The sequence below is a fragment of the Vipera berus genome (genome assembly GCF_964194415.1).
Source record: "Vipera berus genome assembly, chromosome: 14".
Classification (NCBI taxonomy): Eukaryota; Metazoa; Chordata; class Lepidosauria; order Squamata; family Viperidae; genus Vipera; species Vipera berus.
The window spans coordinates 9161831-9189428 of NC_138217.1; the positions used below are offsets into that span (position 1 = coordinate 9161831).

A 27598-nucleotide genomic window follows, 5' to 3' on the forward strand; every position below is an offset into this window, starting at 1 on the left:
CCATTTTCTTGAGGTGTTGGAGAAACACTTTGCACAAGTTGTTAGCCATTCCAGTCACCTCTTCCTCCTCCCCGATTTTAAATCCACGTTTCGCTCTTATAGTCATATTCTTGCTTTTTAGCAAGGAAAAGGCCCCTGATTTTTCAAGGCTGCATAATTTTTATCTTAACTTCTGTATTTATTATATGTTACTGTTGTTAGCCGCCCTGAGTCCTTCGGGAGATAGGGCGGCATGTAAGTCCCAAAAATAAATAAATAAAAAGAAAGAAAGAAAGAAAGAAAGAAAGAAAGAAAGAAAGTCTGCAGAGTTCTCTTCTGCCCCAAATGGCTGACCGAGGACCTGTGTTTTCTGCCCTTTAGAGGCAGGAAATGTGAAAAGTTTACATAAGCTCCGAAACAAGATTAATGGGGCTTGGCAAGCCGAGAACTCCACACAACTCAGAAAAACAAGCTCCTTTTTCCAGGCGACGTTTGAACTCCACCCGTTAAGATCGGTGGGTTTCCCCCTACAAATGCTAAGTGGGGTCTTCAGCCGCAAGCTGTCGCCTGCCTCTTCTCTTAAAACCCAGCGTTAAAAAACCCAGAGATGAATCAAAGCTCTGCTTCACATAAGTGCAGCTGAGTTGTTGTTATTATTATTATTATTATTTAATTGCCTTTGAGTGAAGCTGAAAAACCAGAATGTTGAGTGACATTGGCAGAGGAGAAGCCCGCAGAACGAAGTTTCATACAATCAGAGTGGCCAATAAAATTACATAAGAGGCATCTCTCTCTCTTTCTCTCTCTCTCTCTCTATTTTTTAATTTCTTCTTTTTAATTGTTGGCTTGCGCTTGCCGACTTAAGATTCTTGTGGTCGCCATTAGCCTCGTCTTCGTGCCGCTTTTGGCAGCCCCGATTTCTATCTCGATTTGAACGAAAGCGTGCTTTTTCTTGCTTCTTTCGCAAAACGGTGTGCAGTTGAAATGGAACGAAAGCAGAACGGCATGCGTGCGGCCCTAGCAGGAAGTGACTCATTTTGCATGGAATATATAAGAAGCCCAAAAATTTTTTTTGGGGGGGAGACGGGGACATTGAAGGATTTTTTTTTTTAGAGCAGTTGGGAAGGGACAAGCCTGTCTCTGAATCTGTCAGTTTGGAAAGCTGAGTTTATGTGTGCAGACTAGCTTTATAACAACAACAACAACAAAGTTGGAAGGGACCTTGGAGGTCATCTAGTCAAACCCCCGGCTCAGGCAGGAAACCCTATGTTATTTCTGACCAATGGCTGTCCAGTCAATAATAATAATAATAATAATAATAATAATAATAATAATAATAATAATAATAATAATAATAATAATAATAATAATAATATAATAATAATATAATAATAATAATAATAATAATAATAATAATAATAATAATAATATAAAAAATAATAATAGTAGTAGTAGTAATAGTAATAATATAATTTTAAAAAAAGGTAAAGGTAAAGGTTCTCCCGGATATGCGTGCTAGTCGTTTCCGACTCTAGGGCCCGGTGCTCATCTCCGTTTCAAAGCCGAAGAGCCAGCGCTTGTCCGAGGACGTCTCCGTGGTCATGTGGCCGGCATGACTAGATGCCAAAGGCGCACGGAACGCTGTTACCTTCCCACCGTAGCGGTCCCTATTTTTCTACTTGCATTTTTTCATGCTTTCGAACTGCTAGGTTGGCAGAAGCTGGGACGAGTAACAGGCGCTCACTCTGCTACGCGGCACTCGGGATTCGACCCGCCAAACTGCCGACGACAAGCTCAGTGTCCTAACCCACTGAGCCACCGCGTCTCTAATAATATAATAGTAATAGTAATAATAGTAATGATAGTAATAATAAACAATCAGCATGTTCCATACAGTATTTATTCATTTATTTCTTGATTATTTTTACAAATAACAAAGCTGTGAACATATCCAACATACCTTCCTCCGCCTATTTTCCCCACCACAACAACCCTGCGATAATGGCTCATTATTACAATCCATCCTTCCTTCCTTCCTTCCTTCCTTCCTTCCTTCCTTCCTTCCTTCCTTCCTTCCTTCCTTCCTTCCTTCCTTCCTTCCTTCCTTCCCACACATCATTGCCGACCTGAACTTTTTTAACATGGTCGTTTTGACTAAGCCAGAGTCGGTCGGGTTTACACAAAACGTTAGGTCAACAGAGGCCTGCAAACCACATCACAACAGCTCCACATGACATGTGATCTAAGGCTGTACAAAATGTGTTTGGAATCTGAAGTATTTTGAAATTTAAAATGGTTTGCTTTTGACTCTTTGAAGCCCTTCCAGAATAATTGAGAGAAACCTGCTTCAACTTGAAGCAGTTGTTTCAGCCTCCAACGAGAACATCCTGACCTCAAAACATTCCCCTTTGGGATTTTCTTTTTCTGTCTTTTTGGTCTGTTCCTAGCATGAGCCCAGCTATAGGTCTTAAATTTGTTTTCCTCTGGAGCCCATGCCAGTTTGAAGCACATGTACCTATTAATAAAGGAGAATATTTGTAGCTCAGGGTTGACATGAGGGGTCCTTGGCTCTCTCTGAGCTTGGTTGTTTTCTTGAAGATATTTCATTACCCAAACTAGGGAAGTCATCAGGGCTAGACGGGAGTGGGGTTAGGAGGAGGGGGAGGAGGAGGACTGTGGGGTCCTTGGTGCTCTCTGAGCTTGCTTCTTTTCTTGCAGATGTTTCATTAGCCAAACTAGGTAACACTGGGAGTGGGATTAGGAGGAGGAGGAGGAGGACTGTGGGGTCCTTGGTGCTCTCTGAGCTTGCTTCTTTTCTTGCAGATGTTTCATTAGCCAAACTAGGTAACACTATCAGTGCTAGAATACAGTGGCACTGAAGATGTTACCTAGTTTGGCTAATGAAATGCCTGCAAGAAAACAAGCACGCTCAGAGAGCACCAAGGACTCCACAGGTACCTATGCATGCAGTGCGTATTTGCAGGTCCACATTTTTTGACCCCATTATCTGATTTCTTTCTGCTAAAGGAAAAGAAACAACAGCAGAAGCTATCTCAAAACCAAGCCAATGTTCGGTAGATCCTCACTGATATCGGATATCGAATTGAGAAACAGCCAACACAGTCCTAGGCAGCGTTAATAGAGGGATAGAATCAAGATCACATGAAGTGTTAATACTACTTTATAACGCACTTGGGAAGGCCGCACTTGGAATACTGCATCCACTTTTGGACGCCACAATGTAAACAAAGATGTTGAGACTTTAGAAAGAGCGCAGAGAAGAGCAACGAAGAGGATTAAGGGGCCAGAGTCTAAAACATATGAAGAACGGGTTGCAGGAATTGGGAAGGTCTAGTTTAATGAAAAGAAGGACTAGGAGTGACATGATAGCAGTCGTCCAGTATTTGAGGGGCTGCCCCAAAGAAGAGGGAGTCAAGCTATTCTCCAAAGCACCTGAAGGCAGGACAAGAACCAATGGATGGAAATCAATCAAGGAGAGAGTCAACCTAGAACTACGGAGAAATGTCCTGACAGTTAATACAATCGGTGGAACAACTTGCCTCCAGATGTTGTGGGTGCTCCAACACTGGAGGTTTTTAGGAAGAGATTGGACAACCACTCGTCTGAAATGGCACAAAGTTTCCTACTTGAGCAGAGGGTTGGACTAGAAGACCTCCAAGGTCCCTTCCACCTCCTGCTATTCTGAGAAATTTAACACTGACTTTGCTCACCTCCATATGAACTGTTAGTAACACAATCCCATCTCCTCATTTCTACAATTGAAGGCGTTCTCGTTTTGCAGGGTGCGTGTAAATAAGTCAACCCAAACCTCCCCTTCCTTGACACTTCCCATTTTGGGGGGGGGGAATCATACTGGTTAGGGGCTTTTCACTCATGCATTTGACTCTGTTCCTCATTCTTTAGAAGTGGTTTTGTTTTTAATTGCTGAGGTCGCCAGTCTTTCAGTTCTCCATCCCTGTGGAGCAGTTTTAGTTAGCTGCCCCTGAGCTAGGTTTTGCAGGGTCATTTTTTGTGTGGATTATTATTTAATCTTAAGGATAAACTGCCCACAAACTTCAATGTACCTTCCAGCTATCTCCCTAGGGACTTGCCGTAGTTCTCTGTCCCATCTGAAATGATGGGATGAGGTTGATATCTAAAACAAGTAAGTCCTTGACTTAAGACCACACTTGAGCCCTACTCTACTCTACTCTACTCTACTCTACTCTACTCTACTCTACTCTACTCCACTCCACTCCACTCCACTCCACTCCACTCCACTCCACTCCACTCCATTCCACTATTCTATTCTATTCTATTCTATTCTATTCTATTCTATTCTATTCTATTCTATTCTATTCTATTCTATTCTATTCTATTCTATTCTATTCTATTCTATTCTATTCTATTCTACTCTACTCTACTCTACTCTACTCTACTCTACTCTATTCTATTCTATTCTATTCTATTCTATTCTATTCTATTCTATTCTATTCTTATAATTTCATTCTGTAAAGTTTTCCCCCCATTCTGTTTCTTCCTACATCAAACTTGTTAGGATATTCACTCATCCATTGTGATTCAGAAGCCATTTTGCTCAGACCTCTTGGGAACTGAGTCACAATCTAGGTATCTTGAACATGGTGGCCTTAATTACAGTCCTCTAACTTGACAGGGAGGCCATGGAAAGGATATGACAGCAGGGGCATGGCAGATTGTGTAACGATTGGGTCAGAACAGCTTCTTCTGCTGTCAACGTGAGTCTTGGGGAAGCTGAGTAGATCCCAAAGGAAGGCTCCACCTTGGTCCAATGGCCAGCCACTGTCTTTCAACTTCAAAAGCTTCTACTAGGGTCAGCAGTGACTCACAGACACTTAAAAACCCAACTAATTTTCCTCTCCTCCACAACAGTTTCTGTAAATAAAGTGAAGGGTAATCAGTGTCAACTATATTGCGTGTAACCTACTTAATGGCCAGGTTTGGGCTGATTTGGTTTTGCAGGGTTGAGCATGACTAAATCTGAGTTGAACCATTCCTTAAATGTTGGCTGGCTTTGTTTGAATTATTTCCAGGTTGGTAAAGGTTTGTTCCAGAGACCATCCATGTTTGCTTACCCTGGAGGGATTCTCCCTCTTGACATATACAACCACAATTGTTGTAAAGTGAGATGTTTGTTAAGTGAGTTTTGCCCCGTTTTACGACCCATTCTTGCCGCAGTCATCCAGTGAATCACTGCCGTTCTTAAGCTGGGAACGTGGTTATTCTGATTTTTCCCCCCACTGACTTTGCTCGTCAGAAGGTCACCAAGGGGGATCCTGCAAAGGTCACAAATATGAGTCAGTTGCCAAGCATCTGAATTTTGATCACATCGCCAGGTGTGAATCTTGCAACCCGTCGTAAATGCAATCAATGGTCATAAGCCACTCTGATGTTTGAACGGTCACCAGACGAGCTGCTGTAACTCGAGGACAACCTGCACAGCTTCTCAAGTTGAGAAAGGGCAGAATAATTAGCGTGACAGAGTCCGTTTCAGAACTTTTCCTCTTAGAAATACCTCAATAAGACGTAGATTTCTGTTGGCAGAGATTCTCTCTCCTCATTTAGGTCAACCTACCTCCGCAGTCTTGGAAGAACGCTCGCCCGCCGGTTTAGAGCTCAAAGTTTTGCTGATGCTAGCAGAGTGATAAAAATTATTTGAACATCCAGATAAACAGTTTGCAGGCGTCCCCCGTTATGGCCGTTCTTGTGGGCTACTAAGGAAAGCCGAGGTGTTTTAAAGAACCCCGGCACAGAAGAAATAACACGGGCGAAATAGCCTCACATTTCTTATCAAACAAAGAAGGGTTTTAAGCATATCTCACAACGGTGTAACCGTCCAAAGGACCAGCTGAATTGATCTAATTTCTACAATTGAATTTTCTCCACTTTCTGAGGCCCTTTTATGTGTTTTTTCACGAATTGAGACAAATCGTAGGCCCGTTGAGCATCTTAATAATAGGTAAAGGTTCCCCCGCACATGCGTGCTAGTCGTTTCCGACTCTAGGGGCCGGTGCTCATCTCCATTTCAAAGCCGAAGAGCCAGCGCTTGTCCCAGGACATCTCCGTGGTCCTGTGGCCGGCATGACTAGACGCCAAAGGTGCACGGAATGCTGTTACCTTCCCACCGGAGTGGTCCCTATTTTTCTACTTGCATTTTTACATGCTTTCGAACTGCTAGGTTGGCAGAAGCTGGGACGAGTAACAGGCGCTCACTCTGCTACGCGGCACTCGGGATTCGACCTGCCAAACTGCCGACCTTCTGATCGACAAGCTCAGCGTCCTAACCCACTGAGCCACCGCGTCCCTTACATTTTAATAATAGATCATTCTAAATTCTTTTCTGGGGGAAAAAATGAACGGTTACATTAAATTGGGGTTAAATATGAAAAAACCACCACCACCACAACCTCCTGTCCAGCCTTGCTCACCTAAAGCCTCTGATGCTTACCTTTCTCCTAGATTATACAGGGGACCAACGAATTTATCACGGGAAGGAAAATGTGGATTCCAGGCACAGCCGTGGGAGAGGAGGGGACACGACACGCTTCCACACCATCAACATGGCACAGCCGGTTCGCTTCAGTAGTAAGTTGCAGACTTGGAAACAAGAACCAGATCTTGAGGGCATTGCGGGATGGGGAGAAAGAGCTTGTTACCAAGGCAACGCTCAGAAAAGAGGGGCTTGAGCCTAGGCCAAGAAAGTAATTTGTGAAGTCATCTCGGACAAACCCCCTCCCTAGTTTTCCTAGATAAAGGAAAGGGGAAGGCATGTTCGGACTGGGAAGATCCTATTACTTAACGGCTGCTACCATATAAGCCATCCTGACCTAGATGGGATTGGCTTCTGAGTTTGGGCCGCTTGGTGGTTGGTCCAAACCTCATTATCAGGCTGGCCCTTTGGTCTAGGGCAGAAGTGTCCAAGCTTGGCAACGTTTAAAGACTCGTGGACTTCAGCTGCCAGAGAATTCTGGGAGTTGAAGTCCACCAGTCTTAAAAAGTTGCCAAGGATGGATATCCCTCGTCTAGGGGTAGGGGTCTAGGGGTAGGCAATGGGTGGTCCACTTTCTTTGTTGATTGACTCTGTACTCCACACTCGGATGTAATTGGCGGTCCAGTCTCCAAAGGGCTGGTGTAAAAGTGGGTGGAAGGACAGCAAATCCTTATGGACGTGTAGTCCTCATTTAGCAACAGCCTCATGTAGCGATGTTTGCAGTTAGATGGCTGATGAAAAACTAATTGGGTAGCCAGTCCTCAGATTTACGACCTCTGCAGGCCCGTAAAGCAAAGGGAAGCTGATGCACAACATAAACCTTTGGCTTAATGGCCACTTTGCTTCACCACCAAGTTGCTGGTTGCAGCTGTGGTTGCTAAACAATAAATACATACACACTGCCTGTATGTTTGTGCGTTATTTACTCAATTTATACAACCGTGTATCCTGCTCCTAGATAGGAAGACGCTGCTTCTGACTTTGTGATCCGAGGAACTTGGGGAGGCTGTACCAAAGATACTTTGGGGGAATCAAACTGAGAAGTCCCAATGAACATTACTTACTTTGTACAGTTACTTGCATTAAATGAAACCTCAAAAAAAAAAAGCGATTCCAATTAACTTCCCTTAGCAAGATAATTGTACAGTGAACTGTTCTTGCTCTTCAGTCTTTTAAGGCTGCAAATAAATCCCCTTTTTTCTAGTGTAAAAGCTAATGCCGCTTGGCCTGTCTCCAAAAGATATCGCAAACCATTTTCTTGCTTGTGCCTAAAATAAGCAGAAGATGTCTTCAAACGAGAACATCCGCCTCAATCTGATTACCGGAGGCAGAATAATATGTAGAAGGGAAGGGTAATGGAATCACGGCTGTAGAAGCTGCTCTGGATTCTGAATGGAGACTCAACCTGAAGGCCAACGATTTTAAAAAAAATATAAATCCATTTGGATGGGTGTGTTGTTGCTTAAAAAGAACCTTGCTTTTAAAAAAAAATAGACACACGGAAAGGTAATTTCTCCTGAATCAAACCATTGATCCATTCATCCATCCAGTTCAATACTTGACTCTGCCGAGTGTCAGCAGCTCTCTTGATTGCTGTGCATCATGAGCCGGTGGGGCCTTGCCTGCAATTAAACCAGCAATATTGGTGCCCAGAAATGAAAGGCTGGTTTTGATTTGCCAGGAAAGGTAAGATGAGCGGCCATGTCTTACAGCAGTCTTGTCAGAGATAATTCCAAATAGGATCTTCACGTGTTGCATTTTAAATCTAGACCTTTTCATTTCAAGCATGGTCTTTTTTTCTTTTCTTTTTTTTTTTGAATATAGGCAGTTTTAGAATGATGTTCTTCCTGCATTGCATTGTATACAAGAAAAGCTTTCTTCTAAATCTCTTCTTTGCTAGATTTGAACTAAGCCTAATGCAGTGTTTCTCAAGTTTGGCAGCTTTAAGGTGGGTGGACTTCAACTCCCAGAATTCCTCAGCCAACATGTTGAAGTTGAAGTCGACCCATCTTAAAGTTGCCAAGGTTGAGAAATTCTGGCCTGATGTCTTTAGGAATGGCTAAAAACATGCTATTTCTTTGTGGGTGCGTTGAGGTCCTAACTGGGTGGGGAATTGTTTTCCCTTTTCTCTTTCATGTTTCCTAGGGAAATGCTCATCAGGGTGGCACCACTACGAGGGCACCGCCAGTTGCTACAAGGTGTACCTAAATGGAGAGAACTACTGGGATGCTGTACAAACGTGCCAGAAAGTGAATGCTTCCTTAGCCACCTTTACCACCGACCAGGAGCTGAAGTTCATTCTGCAGCAAGAGTGGGACTCTGAGGAGAAGACCTTTGGCCGGAAGGATCAACGCCGGTGAGTGTGCACGGGAGAGGAATTCCAGGGTTCCACTGCAGATGTTGAGGTTCACTTCCAGAGCTGCTGTTGTCATTGCCCGCGTCCTATTTGTCAACATCAAATTCTCAGCTGCCACCTTATGCTTGCTTGTGCTTCGCCCGCTATGTGGTGACAGACTTTCATGAATTGTGGAGAGGGGAAAAGAAGAGGGGAATGCTTGGGGAAACGGAAGTAAGGGCCATATCTCCTCGAGATGCTGCCTCAAGGTCACCCAGCTAGAAGGAGGGGACCGCATAAAAAAACACATCTTGCATGAACCTGATTGGTTACACTGGGGTGGGCAATGAGAGATATTTTAGGGAGGGAAAAGTAGAACTTGGGAATTTTGGCGCGTGATTCTCAGTTCTGGCTTTGCAATACTGCAATACATTTGATCTCTAATAAACAATAGTTTGTTGAGAAATGGAGCCAAGGATTGTTTCTATTTAGAGGTTTAAGTTGTGGCAGGTTCAACGCAAACCTTGAACAGGTTTAATTTTGCCTTCCTCATCCTTGAAGTTGTTTTTTTAGGCTTGAGCAGTGGGTCAAATATATTTTATCTCCTCTGTCATACCAGAGGGGAGTTTGGATATAACAACGAACCTTTGGTGCTTATTTCACCAAATTCCGAACCAGATTCTCGTGTTATTTTATTTTATTTTATTTTTAAAAAAATGCATCAACTTTCCAATGCAGTCTTATCGTTATTGAAGTTTTACAACTTGTCTTCCCCCCCCCTCTAAATTTCCAACTGAAGGTTTTGGGTTGGATACCAGTTTGTCATCACCAACCGAAACAATTCCCTTGAAGGCCACTGGGAAGTTGCTTATAAAGGTAAGTTCAGAAATCTGGATCCTCTGGTCCTTAAACTAAAATTGGAACCTTGTTCATTCAATTTGAATACACTTTTATGTCTCCTCGTATATTGAATAATTTCCTGTTTCTGTTAAGGTAAAAGTTCCCCCGCACATGCGTGCTAGTCGTTTCCGACTCTAGGGGCCGGTGCTCATCTCCGTTTCAAAGCCGAAGAGCCAGCGCTTGTCCGAGGACGTCTCCGTGGTCATGTGGCCGGCATGACTAGACGCCAAAGGCGCACGGAACGCTGTTACCTTCCCACCGTAGTGGTCCCTATTTTTCTACTTGCATTTTTACGTGCTTTCGAACTGCTAGGTTGGCAGAAGCTGGGACGAGTAACAGGCGCTCACTCTGTTACGCGGCACTCGGGATTCGACCCACCAAACTGCCAACCTTCTGATCGACAAGCTCAGCGTCCTAACCCACTGAGCCACCGCGTCCCCTGTTTCTGTTACATAAAGCATTAAACAGCCTGGTATTAGCTTTGAGGGACAGGAAGACACACCCAAAATTTCCAGGAAAAACCGAAGCTCTAAAAAACCTTTGGGGAAGTGAGTTATAAACATGTGTACACTAAGGAAGTATGTATAAGAATATTTTGCCCACTATGGGAAATGCCAAGCTTCCTAATGCAGAGACCAAATGCAAACTAGCTAATGTATATCATTGACTGGGCTCCTCGATTTCCTCTGAGCTTGGTTGTAGACATTTCATTTCCCAGCTGTGTAACATCTTCAGTGCCGGGAGTCGGGTGTGCAGAAAGGAGGAGGAAGCAAAGAAGGAGGACGACGGTGGGCTCCTGCGTGCTCTTTGAAATTCACTGTTTTCCTGAAGACATTTCAGGACCCAACTAGGTAACATCACCAATGCTGGAAAAGAGGGAGATTTGATCTCTGCTTGTAACTCCCTTCTAACTCGGATGATGCTCCCTAATTTGGGTTGTGAAACCTCTGCAAGAAAACCAGCAAGCTCAGAGAGCATTTCAACCCCGAGCTACACATATTCTCTTCTGTTGGGATCAATAAGTGTCAGGCTTAAGAGCCAAGAACAGCACAAGGAATGTCTTCAGAGTAGTTTCTTTATTGTTTCTGCCCTATTGACAGGAACGAGATTAAAGCTCAAATCTGCATGACTATTAAATAGATCCTGTGCAAGGATCCACCCTTGGCTCTCTTCCTGCATACCAGAGATTGCGGGCTGGGTCACTTCTTTGTTCCTTGCAAAAGGATACCACCACCCCCTCTTCCTCCTTTCTTTCTCTCTCCCCCCCCCCCCCCCAAACTCTGGCTGTTCTCCCAACCACAGTGAGGAAAGTGAGAAACTGAATCAAAGCAGACTGGATCAACCTGTTTAGCTTTTAAGTATTTTTTTTCCAGCACACACCCAAAGCGGATGGCACCGCGGAGCGTGACAACCCCCCAATCCTCTCTTCCTCTGTCTTGTCATTTCAGGATCGTCCGAAGTATTTCTTCCTCCTAACCCTACATTCAGCACATCACTCTCTGAGAATGAAAACATCCTCTGTGCCCAGTTTCAATGTTCCCATTTCCCAATTCTCCGGCACCACGGTTTTCACAGCTGGTACGCCGAGAACTGCTATGAAAAATCGTCCTTTCTTTGCAAGAGAAGTAAGTTTCTTCCCCCACCCTCCCCGTCCCCGTTGATAAACCCGCTGGAACAATTTGGAACCCATCTGAAGAGGATTGGCCAAAATAAAGATGGCTTCACCCCCACCCCCCAAACCTCTGTTCCAGGCCAGACGTGCGTGGATATCAAAGATAACATCGTCGACGAAGGCTACAATTTCACACCTAAAGGGGACGACCCCTGCTTAAGTTGCACGTGCCACAATGGCGAGCCGGAGATGTGCGTGGCGGCATTGTGCGAGCGACCTCAGGGCTGCCAGCATTACCTGAGGGATCCCAAGGAATGCTGCAAATTTACCTGTTCAGATCCTGGTAGGTCTGGCTTCTCTCAAATCCTGTCTTTATTGCTGTCATGAAGAGCATAAAAGGGGTAAAATGCAAAGTGTTAGGAGTTTTAAAACCTAAAATAAAATAGAGTTTAAAAAAAAACTAACATAAAACTAATGCTGAGAGAGTCAGCGTTGTCTGAAGATGCTTCCGTGGTCGTGTGGCCAGCGGGATAAATAAATACACATAAAAAGTGAGGCAGTTCGGTCTAGTGGTGAAGGCACCAGACTAGGAGCTGGGAGTTAGTGAGTTCTAGTCCCGCCTTAGCCATGAAAGCTGGTTGGGTGACGGGCCAATCATCAAAAGATGTTGAGTTCTAGTCCTACTTTAGGCATGAAAGCTGGTTGGGTCATTTTGGGCCAATCACCAGGAGCTGTTGAATTCTAGTCCCACCTTAGCCACAAAAGCCGGCTGAGTTACTTTGGGCCAATCACCAGGAGACTGTGAGTTCTAGTCCCACCTTAGCCACGAGAGCCAGCTGGGCGACTTTGGGTCAGTCCTCCTTTCTCAGCCCAACCCACCTCACCGGGTTGTTGTGGGGAAAATAGGGGGAAGCAGGCCTGTTGGATACGTCCACTGCCTTGAGTGATTGATAAAAAGAATTCGATGCGGGCGGCAAATGAACATAAGAGGGCTGACTAAAACAATCGCAGTACAAAGCACAAATCCTGTTGTCCTTCCAACAAAACCAGCTCTATTGGGTATATTAACGACCGTTGTAAAAACAGACCTTCCCTCTCGGGTTGGTTCGTCAGGGCGAAACTCAAGGTTGTGGTCTTCCCTCCCTTCCCCTCTTGCAGACGGCAACAGCTTGTTTGACTCCATGGCCAGCGGCATGCGTCTCATCGTCAGCTGCGTCTCTTCCTTCCTCATTTTGTCCCTCCTGCTCTTCATGGTCCACCGGCTGCGGCAGAGACGCCGGGAGCGCATCGAATCCTTGATCGGAGCCAACCGTAAGTGGGGGTCCCACCTTCTCTGAAGGGCGCCCGGGAAAGTTCGGGCAACTAAACGTTTCGGTTTTCCATGACTTGCCTGGGTGGTTTTTTCCCCCAAAAGTTGGGATAATAATAATAACAATGATGATAATAATAATAACTAACAATAACAAAAACAACAACAATAATAATGATAACAATGATATTAATAAGTTGGAAGGGACCTTGGAGGTCTTCTAGTCCAACCCCCTGCTCAGGCAGGAAACCCTAGACCATTTCAGACAAATGGCTGTCCAGTCTCTTTAAAAACTTCCATACAATATTTATTCATTTATTTCTTGATTATTTTTACAAATAACAAAGCTGTGAACATATCCAACATACCTTCCTCCGCCTATTTTCCCCATCACAACAACCCTGCAATAATGGCTCATTATTACAATCCTTCCTTCCTTCCTTCCTTCCTTCCTTCCTTCCTTCCTTCCTTCCTTCCTTCCTTCCTTCCTTCCTTCCTTCCTTCCTTCCTTCCTTCCTTCCTTCCTTCCTTCCTCCCTCCCTCCCTCCCTCCCTCCCTCCCTTCCTTCCTGTCTGAGATGGTATAGGTTCTTTTGCTTCAGCAGGGGCTGGACTAGAAGACCTCCAAGGTCCCTTCCAGCTTTCTTCTGGCAAAACACCTGTGTTTCTTAATCCCGTGCAGTTTTCTGCTGACACTGGAGAAACTTGATTTAAATAAGAAGGGGGGGGGAACCTAAAGCTAAAGAGCAAAACCTCCACGATTCCGCTTTAAACCCGATGCTTTGTGCAGAACGAACGAAAAGATGAAACCGCAACGACGACGATGATGATGATGCCCACGGGTGTGTGTTTTTTTTTCCTATCCCCGCTCCCCTTTCACAGTGCACCACTTTAACCTGGGCCGGAGGATGCCTGGTTTCGATTACGGTCCAGACGGCTTTGGAACCGGACTCACGCCACTGCACCTTTCTGACGACGGGGAAGGTGGCGCCTTTCACTTCCACGACCCGCCTCCACCCTACACAGCGTACAAATACCCGGACATTCAGCACCCGGATGATCCGCCGCCACCTTACGAAGCGTCCATCAGCCCAGACAACGTTCTTTGCTCTCCGCCAGGTCTCTTCATTTGGAATTCTTGCCCAAGGCCGTCTGGTTGGCCTTGGCTTCGGCCTTTCCCATGCCGGTTTGACGTGAAGTCTTTGGTGCTCTCTGAGCCGGGCGGTTTTCTAGCGAATGTTTCCTTGCTGAACTGGATCGCTTCCCTCTGCGCTCGAAAGGAGTGGGGTTTGCGGAGCGGTGGTGGAGGAGGAGGAGGACTCTGGGGTCCTTGGTGCTCTCTTGAGCTGGGTGGTTTTCTTGCAGACCTCTCGTGACCTAACTAGGTTAGGTGATCAGTGCTCGAAGGGAAGGTGATTTGCAGAATGGAGTGGGAGGAAGAGGAGGAGGATTCCTGTAGGGTCCTTGGTGCTCTCTGAGCTTGGCTTTCTTGGTCTCCGTTGACGTATTACATTCTAGTGGCTTGCCTTGTCAGTATTGGTGGGATATAATATAAACTTCTAGCACTGATGATGTTACCCGGTTGAGTAATGAAATGTCTGCAAGAAAGCAACCAAGCTCAGAGAACACCAAGGACCCCATAATATTCCTCCTCTTCCTTCTCCTCCTCCTCCTCTTCCTCCTCCTCCTCCTCCTCCTCACCCTCCTCCCATCTAGCACTGATGATGTTACCTGGTTGAGTAATGAAATGTCTGCAAGAAAGCAGCCCAGCTCAGAGAACACCAAGGACCCCATAATATTCCTCCTCCTCCTTCTCCTCCTCCTCCTCCTCCTCCTCCTCCTCCTCCTCCAAACCCTCCTCCCATCTAGCACTGATGATGTTACCTAGCTGGGTCATGAAACATCTGCAAGAAATCAACCCAGCTCAGGGAGCACCAAGGACTCCTCATTTCAACCCTGAGCTATTCTCCTTTAGACTATTCTCCTCCCTCCTGATGAAATGCCAAAATTTCGGCAATGGCGCTACGGGCTGGGGTGTTGAAACCCCATCTATCTGGGGCTCCCTCGTGCAAATCCCCGGATCCCAATCTATTAAAAGAGTTAAGCGATAATGATCTGGAAGCAGTTAACGACCAAATAACAGGAATGCGTTGATTTGGGCTTGATGTTGTCCCTTTTTCCTTTCCCTTCCTAGACGGGGTCCATTCTCAGATGGGACCTAACACTCAACTGTCCTTCGGGAATGCCGACACCTCTTTGCCGCTCCCCGACGAATCTCTGCCTCCTTCCGTCGGGCCGTCCCACTTGGACCTGGAAAACTCTGCCGACAGTAGCACCCTCCTTGTCCTACCAGACACTCCGTTAAGCGAAAGCACGCTCTCGGAGAGCCTAAGTGGCAACCACCACAGCCAGTGTTCTCTAAATACCATGGTATAAAGGAAACACAATCAAAACAAGAGACAAATCCCCCCCCTCACCCCTTTAACTGCCAGCCAGCCAAGCATTAACTGTTGGGCAACTGTTTGCCCGTCAGATGTACGAGGGGATGCTGAATTCTCGGACTCAAGTTCAGAAATAAAACTCCCATGTCTGGCTTTTTCAGATTCTCCTTTGAGTTTAGACTTGGAACACGTCGGCCCGGGCAGTCATTTTCCATTCTTACCTTCTCCTCTTCAGAAGAAGATGAAGAAGAAGAAGAAGAAGAAGAAGAAGAAGAAGAAGAAGAAGAAGAAGAAGAAGAAGAAGAAGAAATCAAGTTGTAAAAACACTGTTTTTCTATGGAAAAAAAGAGCAGAAGACGTGGAGTTTTTCATTTCTTTTTTTTAAAGTGGAGGAAAATTACGGATAGATTTTTTTTGGGGGGGCGGTCTGAGAGAGGAAAGGGATCATCCATCTCGCCGCCCCGTAAAATCATGGAGAATAAAGGACCAGGTGTTAGGAACATCTGGAATGCCAGGGCGTTAGGAACTTCCAGGAACAGAATATGACTGCTCGCCGTTGACTCTCTTGCCTTAACCAGTCTTTGGTTAATCTTCCAGTACAAAAGACTAGAAGTTGGGTTCTCGGGTATGTCTGAACAGAGCGCAGGACCATCCTCCTTTGGAATGTGAGCCCGAAAAGAAAAGAGACAGGCAAGTGGGCCCATAAAGTCTTCACCTTCACGTGGCTTCCAGTCCTGGCTGCGAAGTAGGAACGATACGAGTTGATCAAATGCTTGTTTATTTCCTGGAGGTTCAAGTCAACCAGGTTGCTTCGCCGTAACGCAGTGTAATACTTAACGGTCTTTTCAGCTCAGTGACTCGTACATGAGATTGCCCCCCTCCTGACTTTCTCTTACTGTAAATCGGGGTATTGAGGTTTTGGGGGGGACTGAGTTGGTGTGGGGAATAATAGAATTTCCAAGATGGGGCTGGTGGTGGAAATGTGATTGGACCAATCGGTCCGCCTTCGACTTGGTCTCTCCCTGTTCATTTTGCTTTTTCATTCTCAGTCGTTAGATTTCAAGCTTGCTTTATCCTGCAGGATTCATTTGACGCCTTACATTTTAACAGGAGACATTGGGGTCAGGGGAAAAAAATCGTACGGAGACTCGGTGGCCTCAGAAACCTTAATGAAAGCTGTCCCGTTGATCCTCTTTGACCCATTTGGGGTTTGGGGATTTGGACCGGTTTGCAGATGGGTGGAGGTGGATCCCCTCGGTAATTCTTGAATCTCTGAGAAGGACATCTGGAAGGTGCAGGGGTCTGCCCCCAAGAGCCCCCACTCACCTTTCCCACCGAGGGATCTTGGTGAGAACTTGTAAATGCTGAGTTGATGGCAACTATAGCCAAGGAGTTCTTGATCCATCGCTAGCCTCTTGCCTCCTAAGTAAGCTGCCCAGGTTTCGTTAACGGAAACAGTCCTTCGTTTGTGTGTTCCTCTTGCCTTATGAAAGGCAGGAAGCCTAGAGGGGCAGGAGAAATACTACCCATGGTTCTATACTTAAATGTATCAGGGTGCCTTCTCATTTCACCCCTTTTTCTCCTCCTCCTCCTCCTTCTGCAGTTGCTATCTATCCCAGTGTAATGTTGATGGTAGGTTAGCTTTGGGGCCATTTTAGAAGAGAGTTCTCGCGTGGCCAAGGACACTCCAGGTGTCCTTGCAGAAGGCCGCAGATTTAATCTTCCACGTGTCCAGGGAATCGCTTGGGAAGACCCCGCCCTGAAACCATGAAAGGCGGGGATGGCCCCATGGTTGTAGACTTCATTGCCCTCGATGCGACTCAGTAGAAAGGAAAGCCAATTCTGCTTACGTCGGTTGGGGACGACTTGCTCGCAAACCATCACAAATTTGTTAGAACCTTCGTCTTATGGTACCACGATCGTGCTGCTAGGCCGTTGCCTCTCGACCCCGCTTTCCCTTTGAAGCTGGGGTAGATACAGCTGAGGTAGAACTCCGCAACTCTGCTTTCCTGACCTCTTAGCTCTTGCCCCAAGGATTTGGAAGTCTGGTTTCAAAAACGGTCTTCCCACCAACCTCACGGGCACGAAGCAACGTCTGAGTGGCCAACAACCATTTTTCCCCAGAATGAGCCAGACAGAGGAGGGTGGGAATGGCCGCAGGACACTGGAGGAATACAAAGTCTTGTGGATTTGTCTCTTCCCCCCCCCCTCTTTACTTCCTTTCCTGTCTCCTGGCTTTCTCAGCCTCGTCACAAAGCAGCATTCTCTCTCCTTCCCAAAGTCTGGGGTCAGAATTGTGGATCCAGGGCAGGTACTAAGGATTTCTGAAGTATGGGGAGCGGGGGGGGGGGAAGAAAAAAGAAAGAAATAAAAAGCGGGTTTTGTGCGTTTTTAGCACACTCCATCAGTTTTATACATTGTAGGTACTGACTTCTTTGCTTTTATATACGTAAGTGTGAATGGGCTTGGTTGATTGAGAGTTTATGATAAATGTTTTTCAAGCTCGGCAACTGGTGAGGACTTCGACTTCCAGAGTTGCCCAGCCCGGGGGAATTCTGGGACTTGAAGTCCTCAGCTCTTAACGTTGCCAAGATGGAGAAAACACTGCTTTATGATCTTGAGGAAAGCACAAGAGTGACACGTGATTGGAAACTGATGGCCACACTACACGTCCATGTAAAAAAGATAAGAATTTGGAGGGGGAAAAATAGGCTAGAATTAGTGGTACTGTTATGTTTTGAAATGGCAAACCCTTTATATACAGGTGAAACTCAAAAAATTAGAATATCGTGCAAAAGTTCATTTATTTCAGTAATGCAACTTAAAAGGGGAAACTAATATATGAGATAGACTCATTACATGCAAAGCAAGATAGTTCAAGCCCTGGTTTGTCATAATTGTGATGATTATGGCGTACAGCTCATGAAAACCCCAAATCCACAATCTCAGAAAATTACATATTTTATTTTTTATTTATTTTAATTCCATTTATATCCCGCCCTTCTCCGAAGACTCAGGGCGGCTTACAAGCTTAGCAGTAGCCTTCATTCTATGTATATGCCTGCTTATTAGGGCTTTCACTCAATAAAACAAGAAGTGTACATAGAACAATATCGGACCTCTGAAAAGTATAAGCATGCATATGTACTCAGTACTTGGTTTGGGCCCCTTTTGCAGCAATTACTGCCTCAATGCGGTGTGGCATGGAAGCCATCACCCTGTGGCACTGCTGAGGTGTTACGGAAGACCAGGATGCTTCAATAGCGGCCTTCAGCTCTTCTGCATTGTTCGGTCTCATGTCTCTCATCTTTCTCTTGGCAATGCCCCATAGATTCTCTACGGGGTTCAGGTCAGGCGAGTTTGCTGGCCAATCAAGCACAGTAATCCCACGGTCATTAAACCAGATTTTGGTGCTTTTGGCAGTGTGGGCAGGTGCCAAGTCCTGCTGGAAAATGAAGTCAGCATCCCCATAAAGCTCGTCTGCGGAAGGAAGCATGAAGTGCTCCCAAAATCTCCTGGTAGACGGCTGCGTTGACCCTGGACTTCATGAAGCACAGTGGACCAACACCAGCAGATGACATGGCTCCCCAAATCAACACAGACTGTGGAAACTTCACACTGGACTTCAAGCATCTTGCAGTGTGTGCCTCTCCATTCTTCCTCCAGACTCTGGGTCCTTGGTTTCCAAATGAGATGCAAAAGTTGCTCTCATCAGAAAAGAGGACTTTGGACCACTGAGCAACAGACCAGGTCTGTTTTTCTTTAGCCCAGGTAAGACACTTCTGATGATGTTTGTTCAGGAGCAGCTTGACAAGAGGAATACGACATTTGAAGCCCATGTCCAGGATCTGTCTGCACTGATTCCAGCCTCAGTCCACTCCTTGTGAAAGTCCCCAACACTTTTGAATGGCCTTTTCCTGACACTCCTCTCCAGGCTGCAGTCATCCCTGCTGCTTGTGCACCTTTTTCTTCCACACTTTTCCCTTCCACATAACTTTCTATTAATGCAGCACTTTGGGAACATCCAACTTCTTTTTCAATTACCTTTTGAGGCTTTCCCTCCTTATGGAGGGTGTCAACGATGGTTTTCTGCACAACTGTCGGGTCAGCAGTCTTCCCCATGATTGTGATTCCTACTGAACCAGACTGAGAGACCATTTAAAGGCTCAGGAACCCTTTGCAGGTGTTATGGCTTAATTAGCTGATAAGAGTGGGACACTTTGAGCCTAGAATATTGCACCTTTTGACAATATTCTAATTTTCTGAGATTGTGGATTTGGGGTTTTCATAAGCTGTAAGCCATAATCATCACAATTATGACAAATCAAGGCTTGAACTATCTTGCTTTGCATGTAATGAGTCTACCATATATTACTTTCCCCTTTTAAGTTGCATTACTGAAATAACTGAACTTTTGCACGATATTCTAATTTTTCGAGTTTCACCTGTATATAAAAAGATATATAAAATATCTTTTCCCTGAAATCAATTATGCACCAGCTTATTCTTTGGTTCATTGTCACTTCTGCACCACTTCAGCGTGAATGTCGACAGCTCCCTTGAGAATCCCCACGTCGAAATAAAATTTTGAAATGCTTACTGCACTCTCCCGTAGATATGATTGGGGTATGGTTCACACCGCACTCGGCCTGTTTGCTGATGCCCACTCGCGGCCGTAGCTTGCCATTTCTTACCCTAAAGCAAATCTTTAAAAGGTCCTTTTCCATCTTAACAAACTTCATTTGACAAAATGTCCTTTTGGTATTTGACGTCGGCTTCCCGGAGAAGACACTTCTCAGTGGGTGTGACTTTTGGTTTCTTGTTTTGTTCTGCTTTTAGCTGAGGGCACATAGCAGTTTTAAGGTCAAGACCTCCCCCCCCCCACACACACACTCGTCAGTAAAACTTGGTTGTTTGGCCTGAACATATTTTTTTTGAAAAGCATTGCTGCGTTGAATCTGTCTTGTTTGCTGCACACCTCAAATGGGCCAGATATCCTAATCAACGAGATAAGATGATGTACTGTAAAACTTTTCAATTAAAAAAAAAGATGATGGTACGGAAGTTGGAGAGCCGTGGTTAGAGTTCACTGCTCATTTCAACCAGACTGGCACAGGTAGAGAGGAAGGAGGATCCGATTGTCCAATGTCCAGGTATCGGGGAAAAAATTGACTCAATTACATTTTAACTAGGGTGTGTGCGCGTGTGCAGGTAGAGCAGAAATAGGATGGATTGTCCAACTTCTAAGCATCAGGAGAAGTGAAGTAAATCAGTAGTAGTTGGTGAGAAACCACTGCTTGCTTGTTCAATCCCTCCACCGTTCGTTGTTTTCATTTCCCACCCCCCCACAAAAAAAAGTCAAATAGCTTGTTGAAAATCCTTCAAGGCTGTATCAGGAAAGATAGAATTGGGAAAACCTGGGGTCAGCCATTGGGGGTCCAACAAACATGGAGCTCTACAGATCTGGACTCAAAGGTAAGGCCCACTGGCTGTGCCCATCAAAGGGGATGCTCGATTTTGTGTATGTTTGGGAAGGGCGATGGGTGCGTATGTGTGAGCGAGTGTGCCAAACAGCGAACCACTGCTTTTTATTTTGTTTGGGAAGGCATTTTTTGGCTGAATTTGCCAGTCTGTTGTGTCAGTTTGTGGCTGAATTGAACTGTGGCATGTGTGTGTTCAAAATAATAATAATAATAAAGGTGGGGGGAGAAAAAAAAATCAAAGATTTTGATATTTCATGGAACGGTATGTAGAAATGAAATTTGATACTGTAATAGGTTGGTCCCTGTGACATTTTATGTTCCAATATTTTGATTTTTTTAAAAAAGGTTTTTATTTCAGGGGAAGGGGTGGAGAAGGGCGGGCTTTTGGGACACTAATCTATTTTTTTTCCAAGATGCCGTGAGAGACATTCCATCTAGATGCCAAATAAATTGTGTTTTGTTGAGAGGAACCGGCCTTCAACTTTTGTGTGTGTTTATTCTGAGGGAAGAAGGTGAACCTGACCAATTCTAATGGATCTCAAAATGAGGATGACTTTTAATAAAAGATGATTTTACATGTCAAAATTGCAGATGTCTCTGCCAGAAGCCCTGATTTCTGTTCCAGAATGGACAATCCTGGACAAAATAGGCAAGAAATCTGAACCTGCTATCAAGCAATTTTCTAATTTCCTCTTAAATTTTAATTGAGGTAAAACATTTTCTACCTTGGAGAGCTCCTGCAATACCCTTGTTCTAACTGCAGAGGGCAGTCGTTACAAATATATTCTTAAGCCACTAAGTAGGATTTCAAAAGATCCCTGAAAAGAAACATGGCAGATTTTTTCACCTAATGTAGCCTTGGGATTATAGAGTCAGAGATGGGAAGGAAATTAAGGGATGTAAAGGAATTTCGAATTCACCTGGAATGAAATGGGAAAAGAAGCAAACGAGGGATTTGGGGGAAGACATTAAATGTCTGATGACGGAAGGGTGAGAAAGAACGTCAAGCAACCCCTCTCTTGATTTTGTTTAGTATGAATTGGGATAGAAAATTTGGAACAGTTTTAAAATTCTTTTAATACAATCTACAACAATAGCGTAGGATTCCTCCCTCGACCACCTCTATCCCATTACAGAGCTTAGTTGAAGGTATGGTCTGAATTGATGCTGCCTTTTTAATTTATTTGCATTCCATCTTTATTATTTTTATGAATAAGCCGGCAAATGTATCCGACGTGCCTTCCTTCTGTTTTCCCCACCACAACAACCCTGTGAGGTGGGTTGGGCTGAAAGGGATGGACTGGCCCAAAGTCTCCTAGCTGGGTTTCAAGCCTGAGGCAAGACTGTCTCCTGGTGATTGGCCCAAAGTCACCCAGTTGGCTTTCATACCTAAGGCTGGACTAGAACTCACCGTCTCCTGGTTGATTGGCCCAAAGTCACCCAGTTGGCTTTCATGCCTAAGGCTGGACTAGAACTCACCATCTCCTGGTTGATTGGCCGAAAGTCACCCAGTTGGCTTTGATGTCTAGGGCTGGACTAGAACTCACCCGCCACCTTATTTGTAAAAACAAAGACGGAATGCAAATTAATCAACAAACAGCATCGGTTCGGACCAGACCTTCAATTAAGCTCTGTGACTGGCCCAGAGTCACCCAGCCGGCCTTCATACTTAAGGCTGGACTAGAACTCGCCGTCTCCTGGTTTCTAGTCTGGATTTTTTTTAACCGCTAGATCGAACTGACTGTCAGGAGATGGTTTTTCCATCTTAACTGAATGGAAAACATTGAAGAAAAATTCAGGAGAATTGGTTAATTCAGCACGAGTAGCATTAACAATGGAGATACATGGCGCTAGGAGTAAATTTCAACCTTAGCCCAAAACAATGGCTTCAAACAAATTGAGCTTGGCTGATATCACCCCGCCTACTTGGAAAGATCCAACGATGTTTTCATCCCCAAGTGACAAAGTCTTGAATTACTCTATTTGAGGCTGGTAGTTGGCTGTTTTGGGCTGACAACCAACGCAGCTGGTATTTTGTCTGCTGCTCAGAAATATGCATTGTAAATCATTACAATGCAAACCGGTGTTTTTTCAAACTTGGCAACTTTTAAGACGGGTGGAATTCAACTCCCAGAATTCCCCAGCTAGCTTGGGAGTTGACGTCCATGTATCCTGATGTTGCCAAGGTTGAAAAATGCTAGTGTAGATAAATGATTCTTGGAAGCACCAGCAAACATCAAGAAAGACATTCATCTACATGACCAAATTGATGATTAATGGGTTAGGGCTGGCTCAGGAATTCTGGGAGTTGTAGTCCACAAGTCATAAAGGGGGGAGTGTCATAGTTCCCCACCTCTGGGTGAGGGAATTAAAAAGGGTTAAAAGAGGAAGGAGAAGAATTAAGGTGGTGGGTCACAATCATGGTAGATCATAACCATGATAGATCATAGTTAACATAATACATCATAATCATAATTTTATGTTTTTTATCTTATTTTTGTCCAGTAGCTTTTTATACTTTTATGATACTGAAAAATTCTAAGGTATTTCTATAAAGTCAAATGCTCGTGTAACTTTTGTGTTTGTGGCATGCATGTAGAAATACACACGTGATCTTTAGGAGAAAGACCAATGTCTTAAAACATCCATATTTAGTAATTAGTAATTTCTACCCAGAATAACACTTGTCCATTTAACAGAATCACTTCCACAGTGAGAGGGGCAACATATAAATGTAATAAATAAATAAAAATTAAAATTGTACTGATGAACATCATCTACCTGGAAGATAGAAGGTGTGTGTGTGGGGGGGTGTTTGAAGGAAATAAAATAATTTTTATGCCTAAATGTTCAACATTATGTTATTTTCAGTGCCCCTTCTCTTCAGAAACATTCTTGCTGAAGGCACCGTAAAAAACATAAATTTAAATAAATATTCCCTGAAAACTGGACCTTTTATGTCCTAAATTAATGCTTTTCTCTCTGTTGGGAATTAAAATCTAGGATTTGTGATTCTGGGCTGGCTTGCTAAGAGCCCATGTTCAAGGTAGATGGCAGGTCCTCCAAAGCTTTTGAGCTGAGATGGTCTTGATGGAGAACCACCAGGAGTGACAAAACCACCTTTCTCTGGGATACGTGAGGAAAACACACCCCAAATCAGAAAAATCCCCGTTCCTTGGGTGAAGAGAGGACAGAAGATGGAATTTTGGTTTATTCAGGCATAGAGTTTTTCTCTCCCCCCCATCATCCACTTTGTTCCGTTTTCTACATCTCCTCTTTGATTAGATGTTTGGATACGCCTTCTGGCTCTTTTGGAAGAATTTACTCATTACTTCTGAATCCTAGAATTGGAACGCTTCTGTGGGGAGAAGGCTGAAGTCTTACATTCTTTCTGGAGGTCTCTTATTTCACCCATGCTGTTCCGAACCTCACCTCTCTCCAAAAAAGAAGGGATGTCTTAAGATTTCCACCATAATTTCCCTGGAGGTCTTCAAAAATCTGAAATACCTCGTTCCCTCCCCTTTGCATATCAGAGCTTTACAGATTTGGCTTTATCTCTCACCATCTGTTCCAAGTCAGTTAGCAAACATTACGCTCAGCCTCAGCAGTGGGATGTTCAGAGATATTCCCATCATGCACTTGGCTCTCATCTTCCAGCATATGCCCTTTCTTGCCAATGTTACTTGGCCCCTGTTCTGACAATCCTCTGCTTGTCTTTTTTTTAATTGCTCTTTAGGTTATTTAGCACGAGCAGGTAATTTTGTTCAGCTTTGAGGGAAATGAAGACGTGCATGTGTCTTAAAAAAAATATAGTAATTTTGCATCACTATTCTTCGCACATTTTCTCTGATGTCTTTATGAGGTCTTCTCCCCTCTGCGGGCTTCCTGCTCTGAACTTCATCCCTCTCAATGATTTTGTTGGCACACACACAAAAAACGTATTCGAAAATAAGTTTAAGAAAATGACGCAGCAATGGCTGAATCTTTTTATCTCTTGGACCCTTCATCCACTCTCTCCCTTCTTCTCTCCTTTTGAATTTGGACCTGTAAGGCTGTTGTCCCTGGCTTTTCAGGTAGTCTGCGGCTTAGGACCCACAATTGAACTCAAAAATTTCCATTGCTAAGTGAGACGGTTGTTAAGTGACTTTTTGCCCCATTTTACGACCTTTTGTTAAGTGAATTGCTGCAGTTGTTAAGTGAACCTGCTCGATTATGCTCATCAGAAGGTTGCAAAAGGTGATCCGTGACCCTGGAAAATTGCAACTGTCTTAAATATGAGCCAGTTGCTGAGGATCCAAATTACGAGACCGTGGGGATGCTGCAAGGATCGCATGTGTGAAAACAGTCATACGTCCCTTTTTTCCAGTGTTGTCGTAACTGGTCACTAAATGAATGGTTGTAAATTGGGGACAACCTGTGTCCCTTTTTCTCTTCCCCAATTTCTTTCCCTTTGGAAAAGGCCCAGTAATTTGTTCTGCATTTTTGTGATTCCCACGTATCACTTTCCATGATGTCCTCTACAGCCTTTAAAACACCCGATCCGGGTCCTCCGTTGTGAGACAGTGGTCCACCCAATTTGTAAATACACAAGTGGGCAATTGTGGTCTTCCATGACTTGCCAAACAACATTCCCAGCATCCCTCATTGCCAGATGTTGCTACTGGAGTAGCTGGGAGTTTAAGATCCTCTGAACCTGAACATCTAGTTCCTTGGATCCAGAAAGCAACCCAAGCTTTTCCCCAACAGGAATGACAAAATTCATTTGAGATGTGTACAAGAATCTAAGAAGTTCTGGTTAGTTTTGTTAAAGAAAACTTAGGAAGCCATAATGAAAGAATTCTGATGACAGTTTTCAAGCCCAAACCCTAATCAAGATTCAAACTCTTGCTTCTGGTTTGTCCTACAGACGAGGCTGCTCAGTCTTTGAGCAGGAGGCTCTCTTTCCATCTGTCCCTTTTTTGTGGTTGTGTCATTTTGTTGTCCTCTGTGTGAGGACCACCTACCATCATGGATGGAGCCATTCTCCCGCCAGCCATGTCACAACTGACAAAGAGAGATCCCCCCACACCCTATCTTCGACTGCTTTCTTTCAACCCACATCTGTTGCATTTGGCAGCAAAATTGTGGAAACTCTACTGCCTGCTGTTAAGCCAACTGCTCAATTTAGCTCATTCTGGGATTCAGAAGCACTTTCTGAATCAACCGCAGAGAAGATTCACATGAGCAAACCAGGACACAGTTCTGTCTTGCCCTGCAGCAGGACTATGCCTGCATCAACTGTTAACACATCCCCACATACCTTCTAGATTTTCACACATCCTTCTAAACTCAAGCTGTGTTTGGCTTATAATTGTGTATTTTTAATAAATGCAACTAAATTCAGTCAATTTGTTTTTACAGTAAACTGGAGGATTTGCACGATACGCCAGCAACAAGGCCAACAAAGTGACTCCATTCCTACAACATATAATGCCTAAACAAATAGGCAATACGCTAGCTTCAGATGACTCATCTTTTTCACTGAACCCGCTAAGATAATAGTTGGGTTCATATGATTCTTTGAACTATGAATTATACATCCCCTTTTTTGCATAGTGTGTCTAATTCACCAGTGTGTTGGCAAATGCCCATACCTGGGGCAATACGGTAAACCATACTTCTATTAACCATAGGCAACAATATGGTGTCTAGTTTAAGGAAAATTTTGAGGGATGACATGATAGCAGTCTTCCAATATCTCAGGGGCTGCCCCAAAGAAGAGGGAGTCAAGCTATTCTCCAAAGCACCTGAAGGCAGGAGAAGAAATGATGGATGGAAACTAACCAAGGAGAGAAGCAACCTAGAACTAAGGAGAAACTTCCCGACAGTGAGAACAATTAACCAGTGGAACAGCTTGCCTCAAGAAGCTGTGAATTCTCCAACACTGGAAGTTTTTAAGGAGAGACTGGACAGCCATTTGTCTGAAATGGTATAGGGTTTCTTGCCTGAGCAGGGGGTTGGACTAGATGACCTTCAAGGTTCCTTCCAAATTTGTTATTCTGGTGCAAATCTAGCCATTGTACTTCAATAAGCCGTGGTTGAAGACTTAGTATATTGGACAAACTCAGTTCAATAGTTCAATGTGCTTTATTTGGAAAGCCACAGTTAAGCAGAGCGGGGCTTAATGTCACATGCAACCGATCACTGTTTATTAGACCATGAGCCGGGTCTTCTGCATTCCATGGTCAGGTCTCTCTGCAAAAAGCCAGGGTTTGCATTTGCCATCCCTCACTGAATAATACCTCAAGCTGTTTACATGAGGATGTCTTGAGCCAAGAAACTTTCTAATGATAATTGATGGTAACCTGGATGCCAAGCCAGCAAAATGAACTGTCTTTGCTGAGTCCAGCTAGAGCCCTCCAGAATTGCAGGGACACACAAAACAGCTAAAGCTTGCTTGGACAGGGTCATCTCTTCCCCATCTCTTCCCTAACCTAGTGTCTCCTTTAAAAGAAAGGATAGCAGTTCGAAAGCACGTAAAAATGCAAGTAGAAAAATAGGGACCACCACGGTGGGAAGGTAACAGCGTTCCGTGCGCCTTTGGCATCTAGTCATGCCGGCCACATGACCACGGAGACGTCCTCGGACAAGCGCTGGCTCTTCGGCTTTGAAACGGAGATGAGCACCGGCCCCTAGAGGCGGAAACGACTAGCACGCATGTGCGGGGGAACCTTTACCTTTACCTTTTTAGACCTATATTGATCTTTGGAGCAGTCAAGGTCCAAACAAGAGGAAGGATAGCCAAATCACCCAATTTAATCTCTTTCCGGTGGGATTGGTGCTCCCCCTGAAAACCTTGGCTATCGCCTGCTTCGTAGATTGTAATTTTGAATATGTCAGAACATAATGATGAAATAGAGGAAGGAAGGAACCCACTAATTTAATGAACGAACCTTGGGTTGTAACTTGGAGGATGTTGGGGTTTAATCAGATTTTTTTTTGTTGGTCTAGCCACGCCTTTCTTCTAATCTT

General features: G+C 44.5%; 1 protein-coding gene across 2 annotated transcripts in view; it reads left to right on the forward strand.

Moving 5' to 3' along the window:
• DGCR2 (DiGeorge syndrome critical region gene 2) overlaps positions 1-21051 on the forward strand; it is a 58000-nt gene extending 36949 nt beyond the window's left edge. For both annotated transcript variants that reach the window (XM_081338745.1, XM_081338744.1), the window contains exons 3-10: positions 6478-6603; positions 8654-8864; positions 9643-9719; positions 11192-11368; positions 11495-11698; positions 12514-12666; positions 13546-13782; positions 14858-21051. In XM_081338745.1, coding sequence (XP_081194871.1) covers positions 6478-6603; positions 8654-8864; positions 9643-9719; positions 11192-11368; positions 11495-11698; positions 12514-12666; positions 13546-13782; positions 14858-15099 — 1427 coding nt within the window. In that variant the 3' untranslated portion in view covers positions 15100-21051. The remainder of the gene's footprint in view (positions 1-6477; positions 6604-8653; positions 8865-9642; positions 9720-11191; positions 11369-11494; positions 11699-12513; positions 12667-13545; positions 13783-14857) is intronic.
• The last annotated feature ends 6547 nt before the right edge of the window (positions 21052-27598 follow it).